This window comes from Octopus bimaculoides, chromosome 14, assembly GCF_001194135.2.
Source record: "Octopus bimaculoides isolate UCB-OBI-ISO-001 chromosome 14, ASM119413v2, whole genome shotgun sequence".
Classification (NCBI taxonomy): domain Eukaryota; kingdom Metazoa; phylum Mollusca; class Cephalopoda; order Octopoda; family Octopodidae; genus Octopus; species Octopus bimaculoides.
In genome coordinates this window covers 48,658,826-48,666,834 of record NC_068994.1, presented here as the reverse complement: position 1 = coordinate 48,666,834, position 8,009 = coordinate 48,658,826, and the positions used below count along the sequence as shown (strand labels likewise).

At 37.8% G+C, this 8,009-nt stretch overlaps 1 protein-coding gene across 5 annotated transcripts in view; it reads left to right on the top strand.

Annotated features, from left to right (window-relative positions):
* The window catches only part of LOC106883557 (glucose transporter type 1), a 43,281-nt gene that overhangs the window by 15,802 nt on the left and 19,470 nt on the right, over positions 1-8,009 (top strand). For 2 of the 5 annotated variants that reach the window (XM_014934605.2, XM_052972858.1), the window contains exons 2-3: positions 4,770-4,970; positions 5,764-6,053. In XM_014934605.2, the coding sequence (XP_014790091.1) occupies positions 5,943-6,053 (111 nt within the window). In that variant the 5' untranslated portion in view covers positions 4,770-4,970; positions 5,764-5,942. Of the gene's footprint in view, positions 1-2,999; positions 3,113-4,769; positions 4,971-5,589; positions 5,678-5,763; positions 6,054-8,009 lie in introns of those variants that run through there. The other 3 variants (XM_014934606.2, XM_052972859.1, XM_014934608.2) reach the window with 3 other exon arrangements.

Here is an 8,009-nt window from a genome sequence, read left to right as displayed (position 1 = left end):
AGAGAGTGGGGTGGATGGGTGGGGTGGAGAAGATGGAGGTAGTGTAAAAGAGAGAGAAAGAGAGTGTGGTGGAGAGTGAATTAATGGCAGCTCCTTTAAGACATTTGGTTCTTTTATAACTTATCAGAAATGATGGAGACTTGGTGGTGGTGGTGGTGTGTGTGTGTGTGTGTACATACATGCCTACATATAAGATAATATACATACAGTTATATATATATAAATGTTGGGTGTAAGAGGAATCAAATGTAGCATGCAAGAGAGAAGACTATGTTGGTTTGGACATGTGTTGTGTATGAATGAGTACAGTTGCATAAAGAAGTGCTGATCACTGAATGTGGATGGTACCTGCAGAAGAGGGAGACCCAAGAAGACATGGGACAACGTGGTAAGGATTGATGGACCTCATGGAGGAAATGACTTGACCAAGATGTCTGGTGATATGAGGTTCTTGAGAAGACCCTCCCACATCAGTGAAACGCTTCTAGAAGTGCTCTGTGTCCCACACATATGCAGATATCTATATGCATATATAATATGATACACATACAGATATACATACACAGGTATATGTACATATATAAAATAATATTACAGATAAACATACATGCATATATAAAAGAGGGAGGGTAGTGAAGGAGGAAGCACAGTTAAGTGCTGTTTTTGCTTTCTTTTATTTAAATAGAAAAGAAGAAAATAGACCAAGTATTTCTAAAGTCATTTTTAAGTTCTTAAAATCGTAAGACTCCCCACCCCACCATGGCCTTGTACCAATGTCAGAAATTAGTATCATATCATGAATCATGAGAGAGAGAGAGAGTAGTAGTAGCAGCAGCAGCAGTAGTAGTAGTAGTAGTAGTAGTAGTAGTAATAATAATAATTGAGTGATTAGAGTGGAGTGTGTGAGAGAGGATGTGGTGAAGAATGAGTAGTCAGAGAGACAGTTTTGAGGAGTGAGTATTCAGAGAGACAATAATGAGTGTGTGTGCATGTGAGAGAGATAAGAAAAGTAAGAGGTAGCTTCTAAAATGAACACCTTTCAATTTCTCTACCAAATTCTCAAAAACTCTCTCTAAATGCAAGTATTTGTGTGTGTGTGTGTGTGTGTGTACATGTATGAGGATATGCCTGTACGTGTGTGTGTGTGTGTAGTTACATATATTTGTGTGGAGGTGCAATGGCCCAGTGGTTAGGGCAGCGGACTCGCGGTCGTAGGATTGCGGTCCTGGGGTCAATTTGCTCAACTAAAGGTGGTGCTCCAGCATGGCCGCAGTCAAATGACTGAAACAAATAAAAGAATAAATAAAAGATCATCAAAACAGTGTCCTTTGTTTCTAATCTTCTGTGTAAACATTGATTGGTCACGGGGGAAATATTACCTTACTTGGAAATGGGTCAGGATTGGTGGCAGGAAAGGCATCCAGCTGTAAAAAAAAATCTGCATCAACAAATTCCATTTGATGCATGGAAGTATTGGCATTTCAGTTTCTGTCTATCAAATCCACTCACAATGCTTTGGTTGGCCTAGGGTGGGGGCTTAGTGGAAGACACTTGTTAAGGTGACATACCGTGAGACTGAACCTAAAACCATGCGGTTAGGAAATGAGCCCTTTAACCACACAGCCATACATGTGCTTACAATTCAAATAAAATGTGTGTGTGTGTGTGTGTGTGTGTGTGGACTTGAGCACCAAGTGGGTGAGAAGTAGAAACGAGTGTGCTTTTAGCTCTTCAGAAGAGGGCTGTAGGTTCATGGAAGAGAATGGGGAGGAGCAGAGAGAGAGAGAGAGGAAAGTGTGCAGCAGTGAGGATGGCAGGGAAGGAATGGTGGAAGGATGAGGGAATGGTAAATATGTCCTCCTCCTCCTCACTAACCTCCACAAAACCCATTTCTTAAATCAAGTTGCTTGTGTTTTTAAAGTCACCACCACACCCACCAATGCCACCACGACCACCATCATCACCACCATCACCACCACCACCATCACCACCACACCCACCAACGCCACCACCACCACCATCCATGCAGTACTTGTGCATTTGTAATAGCACATACAAGAATATGTACACACACACACACGCGTACACACACTCACTTTCTCTCTCACACATACATTCTCTCTCCCTTTCCCACATACACCCATTCTCTCTTGCACACACACACACACACACACACACACACACACACACACACACACACACACACACTCTCTCTGTCTCTCCCCCTCTCCCCCTTTTACATACACATTCTTTCTTACACACATACACACTTTCTCTCTCACACATACACTCTCTCTCTTTCCCACATACACCCATTCTCTCTTGCACGCACGCACACATACACACTCTGTCTCTCACTCTCCCCCCCCTTTTACACACACACACACACATTCTTTCTTACACACACTCACATGCACACTCAGCCATTTGTTAAGTTATAAATGTAGATATTCTTATAAATTGTTTTAGAATCCCTTTCTCTCTCATCTGTCTCTGTCTTTCACTCTTTCTGTTCCCCTTTCTCTCTTACTACCTCCTCCTCCCTTCTATTTGTCTCTCTCCCCCACCTATATACTTTTTATACCCCCTCTTTCTCTATCTCTTATTATTTCTCTCTCTCTCTTTATCTCTTTCATTCTCTCTCTGTCTTTACTTCTGTCTCTTTCACTCTCCCTCTCTCTCTTTCTCTCTCTTTCTCTCCTTTTCGTTTTCACTCTTATCTATCTTTCCTTCTGTCTCTCTATTTCTTTTAATCTCCCTTTCTCATTGTCTTTCATTTTCTTTCTCTCTCTCTCTCTCTCTACCTATTACTCTTTCTATCCTTCAAACTATCTTACACACACACACACACACACACACACACACTCACACTCACTCTCTCCATCCTCCCTACCTCTGACTTTTACTCCTCCTCCTATCCCTTAAATTCTATCTTCAACTCTCTCTCTCTCTTTCTCCCTTTCTCCCCCTCTCACACATACACACACACCTGCTTTCGTTTTATGACTTCGTTTTCTCCCCCCCCCCCATAACCCATTGGGTCACAGTGGTTCTTCACTTGAAGTATTTCTCTTCATGTCTCCAGCTTTATGCATTGCCATCCACTGCTAAGGTATTATTATTATTATTATTATTATTATTATTATTCTGTTCACTTTTTTGTTTACTTCAGTTAATGTTTTTATATCAAATATGGTTTGTATTAAATCCCGCTACAAATTTATAAGGTATGTGTTATGTGTGTGCATACATGCATATCTATCTATATAACAATCTGTCTGTCTATCTATCTGTCTATCTATCTGTCTATATATATATATATATATCCTCATTATCATTTAATGTCTGTTTTCCCTGTTGGCATGGGTTGTGTATAGACACTCACTCACACATGTAAATATGTGTGCTTGAGTGAGTGTGTGTGTCTATATATTTATATGAATAATGTGTTTCTATGTATGGATATATGTGTGTGAATATATATAAACATGTATTGTATGAAGATATATGTGTGTGTGTGTATGTCTGTATGAATATATCAACTGTATGCATATATATGTGTTCTTTTTGTTATGTGTATGTGTGTGTGTGTGAATGTATATATATATATATATATGTGTGTGTGTAGTGTATGTTGTATATATTATGTATGCATATTTTTGTATTGTTATAGCTAATTACATATAACATGTACAGTTAAACATCTGAATATACTGGAAATATATTTATACAAATGCTTAAGTAAGATTCCTCCAACATATCGTGGGTGGGGCACAGGCATGACTGTGTAGTCACAGATCTGGCGGTGTGAGGGAGAAGCTTGTTTCCTAGGCTTGTAGTCTTGGGTTCAATTCCACTGTGTGGCTCCTTGGGTAAGTGTCATCTTCTATAGCCCTGGGTTGGCCAAAGTCTTGTGAGTGGATTTGGTATACAAAAATGGGAAGAAGTCTGCTGTATAAGTGCGTGCGTGCATGTGTGTGTTTGTGTAGATGTATGCATATATATAGATGTGTGTGTGTGTGTGTGTGTGTGTGTGTGTGTGTGTGTGTACTCTTGTCTTGATATCTTTTGCTGGTTGTAAATGAGAATCACCATCATACAAGCGATGTTGTTGGCAACAGGAAGAGCATCCAGCCATCTGACCCATGCTTGCCTGGAAAAGTAGGCATTAAATAATGAGGATGATGATGCATCATCATCATCATCATCATCATCTATGCTTACATAGATTGGACAGAGTTTAATGCAGCAGATTTTCTATGACTAGACGTTCTTCTTGATTCTGTCCCTCTCCTGCTTCTGTTTCCAAGCAAGCTGTTATTCCCCATGGCCAGACAAACCACACTGCTTGTATGACAGTGACACTCATTTACAGCTATCACATGATCTCAAGACATGGAAACACAAGCATATACATACTCTCATATATATATATATATATATATATATATGGAGATATGCTGTGATTGAGAAGACTCGGCAAGTAAAGTGAGATTGCAGCCATAGCCTATACCAGTGTCGCATAACCAGCTCATTTAAAAAGTACCTTTGAATCATCAGGTGACACAAAGTGCTTGAGGAGACCTATTGAGTCAAGTAAAATTAAAATCAAATCCCGATCAAATGCGTGGGTCATTGCCAGTGCCACCTGACCCTTATGAGTTTACAAGACTCAGGAAAGAATTAGCCCTACTTTACCATTCTGTTTGTCATTTCAAACTGATTTGCTGTGAAAGACATCATATTTAATCTTTCTTCTTTCCCTGCAGAATATTTATGGACAACACTAAATTTGGTTAGAATCTGCCCTCGTGATTCACACTTTATGGAACCAAATGCCTTTTTGAGGAGGTCAAAGAAAGCCACGTATAATAATTTGTGTTGTTCAAGGCATTTCAACTATAGCTGGAAAGCACAGAAGATCCTATCATCAGTGTGTCTGAAGAATTGAGAAGCAGACTGAGATTCAGGTAAGTGAGTCTCTGATAGTTGGAGGAATTGGTTGAGCAAGGTTTTAGTCAGAATTTTTCCAGCAGTTAACAAAAGTAAGATTCTTCTGTAATTGTCACAGAACTGCAGAAACATTGTTTCTTCTTTACAAAGTTGGTAATAATGGTTTTAAATTTTGGCACAAAACCAACAATTGTAGGTATAATGAAGTAAGTTGATTACATTGACTCCTAAGTATTCAACAGATACTTATTTTTTTGACCCCAAGAGGATAAAAGGCAAAGTCAACCTCAGTAGATTTTGAAATCAGAATGTAAAGAGTTGAAAGAAATGCCTCTAAGCATTTTGTCCAATTCACTTAGTGCCAAACAGTGGGACTGAACCTGAAACCATGTAGTTGGAAAGTGAGCTTCTTCACCACACAGCCATACCTGTGCTTGAGGTATGGATTACACAAGTCTTCAGAATGTTATTTCTTTTGGTCGTTGAGAGCTGCTTCTTTCTTTTTTTTTTCTCTAGGTTTTATAATCTCTTTAGATCTGAAGGGTGTTGAATTTGTGTCAAAGCAACAGATTGTTTTAACTGCATTAAAGAAACACCTGTTATGACACATATGTCAACCAGCTTCTACCTGCCACTAGTTTTTCATTGTATTTGTTTGATTGTAGTCTGCAGTTTCCACATGTTGACAAGATTTCCTTTTGTGCTGTCTATTCTTGTCATTTTGGTAGGCTTGAAAACCACTTTCTTTCAGTCGACCTGTTGCTATATATTTATGGCTATTATTTATTTATATTTTATGTTTTATTGCAGAGTGATACTTTTGTAACTGGAAGAATGTTGAAATTCAGAAGTCTTTTCACTGACTTCTTGCAAACTCCAATTCATCAAAACTGAATGGTTTCTTCCACAGTAGGAATATACATAATTAGATATTGGCCAAAATATCTTATTTTCATCTGTTAGACTCCTAAAAAAAAAAAAAATTCATCATGACAACCATTTCATCAGAAAAAAGCAGTGTCTCTGGCCCAGAGGAAACAAACCCTCAAGCCATGAACACTTCCAGTGATAAACTTCAGCCATCCAGAAGCAGACTTTCAGTAAGTAAAATTTGATTTTGAATTCTTTAGATTTTGGAATTGAGAAAAGCTGAATGCATGATTTTCTTTAAGCTGCTTTACATCTTCAACAATTGAAGATTTTTGTGTTTATTCTTTTACTGGCTTCAATTGGTGCATTGGTTGTGGACCAGGGATTCAGTTGTTAATGCCAACTCCATCATTTATTTCTGCATTTGACTGTTATTTCAAGCTCTTCAAACTGCCATCTGGAAGCCTTTACTCTGATCTGAGCTCCTGTTGTTGGTGCCACTGCTGCTGCTATTGTTGCTGTTGTTGTTGTTTTACCCTGACATTGTACTTCCATGAATATTCACTGTAGTTTTTGCTGTCCATTCTCTATCAGCAAATAAATTGTCTTTCTATCTGAATCTAGCAGAAGTAGATAGCATTTCTTTGCCTGCTTCTCCTCCACAATTCTTCTTTGACATTTTCCTTTTTCCTAATTTCCTTCCACCGTTTCTTCTCGCTTCCTTTTAGTTCTTCATTTTCACTATTATTCTGTTTTGGCTCCTGCTTTCTGTTTTGTTTCATTTTCTTTTTCTTTCTCTTCCTTGTATATTTCTTTTCTTGATTTTCTTTTCTATTTTTTAATTCCTCCTTCTCATCATGTTTACCTTTTTTGTTTTCTGTCTCTGTTTTCTTCCTTTCTTTTTTGCCTCCTCTTTGTTCTCTTCTACTCATCATCTTCCTCTTCTTATTTCTCCCCTATTCTTTTTACCATTTCCTTTTCTCTACTGCTTCCTTATCTTGCTCATTTCAATTATTCCTCTTTCATTTTCTCCTTCTTCCACTTCTTTCTCCCTCCCACCTTCTCTTGCTCTTTACCTCTTCTTCTCTCTCCCCATTTTTCTCTCTTCCTCTTTTTATCTTACTCTTAATTACAGAATATAGTCTCACAGTCTGCTGAGGTCTCTGTTTTTTTGCTGCTTTTTCCTTTCCTTCACTCCTGTTCATCCATATTTCTTCAGCCTTCTTCAACATTCTTATACAATATTCTATTCCATTGGAAGAAGCAATACTCAACAACAGATTCAAAGACAGACATCTGCTTGTTTGATTTGTCTTTAGAACTATCTTTAGAACCCCCCAAAAAAAGTATCCTATCAGAACAATCGATTTAGAATATTTAGAATAATCAAATTAATTATTTAGTGTCATAGTCACTCTTCTCTCTTCTCTTTCAATTTGGTTTGGCACAAAATGTAAAATAATAAGTTTTCTATGGCATTCTTCAACATAAAGTGAACACAGGTTTTATATAGCTTTCATTGATATATAGTGAGCAGTAACAGGTTTTATATAGCTTCCATTGATATATGGTGAGCGGCAACAGGTTTTATATAGCTTCCATTGATATATGGTGAGCATCAACAAGTTTTATATACACATACACACACACACAATCACCTTCTTTCAGTTTTCATCTACCAAATCCACTCACAAGGCTTTGGTTGGCCCAAGGCTATAGTAGAAGGCACTTGACCAAGATTCCATGCAATGGGACTGAACCTGTAACCATGTGGTTGCAAAGCAGACTTCTTACCACACAGCCACAAATGCATCTAGAAAAAATTGCAGAGGAATTTTTTGAGTTTGAGTGATTTGTAGGGTTTTATCTATATTTTTAAATTCATTTTTTCATGTGACATTTGGATCCTGCAATTTTGCACTGCAGGTAGGGATACTTGTAGGAATATCAATTGCCAAATTTGGTTAATGTTTCTTATGTCTCCCATAGTTACCATCTTGTTGGAATTCTTGACATTTCCCGTAGAGTCTCACAGGCAGTTGTTATGTTTTTTACAGCCAACATATATATATATATATATATATATATATATACACACACACACATACATAGGGTGTAAAAAGATATAACTACCTGTGAGACTCCAATATATGTATGTATATATATATATATATGTGTGTGTGTGT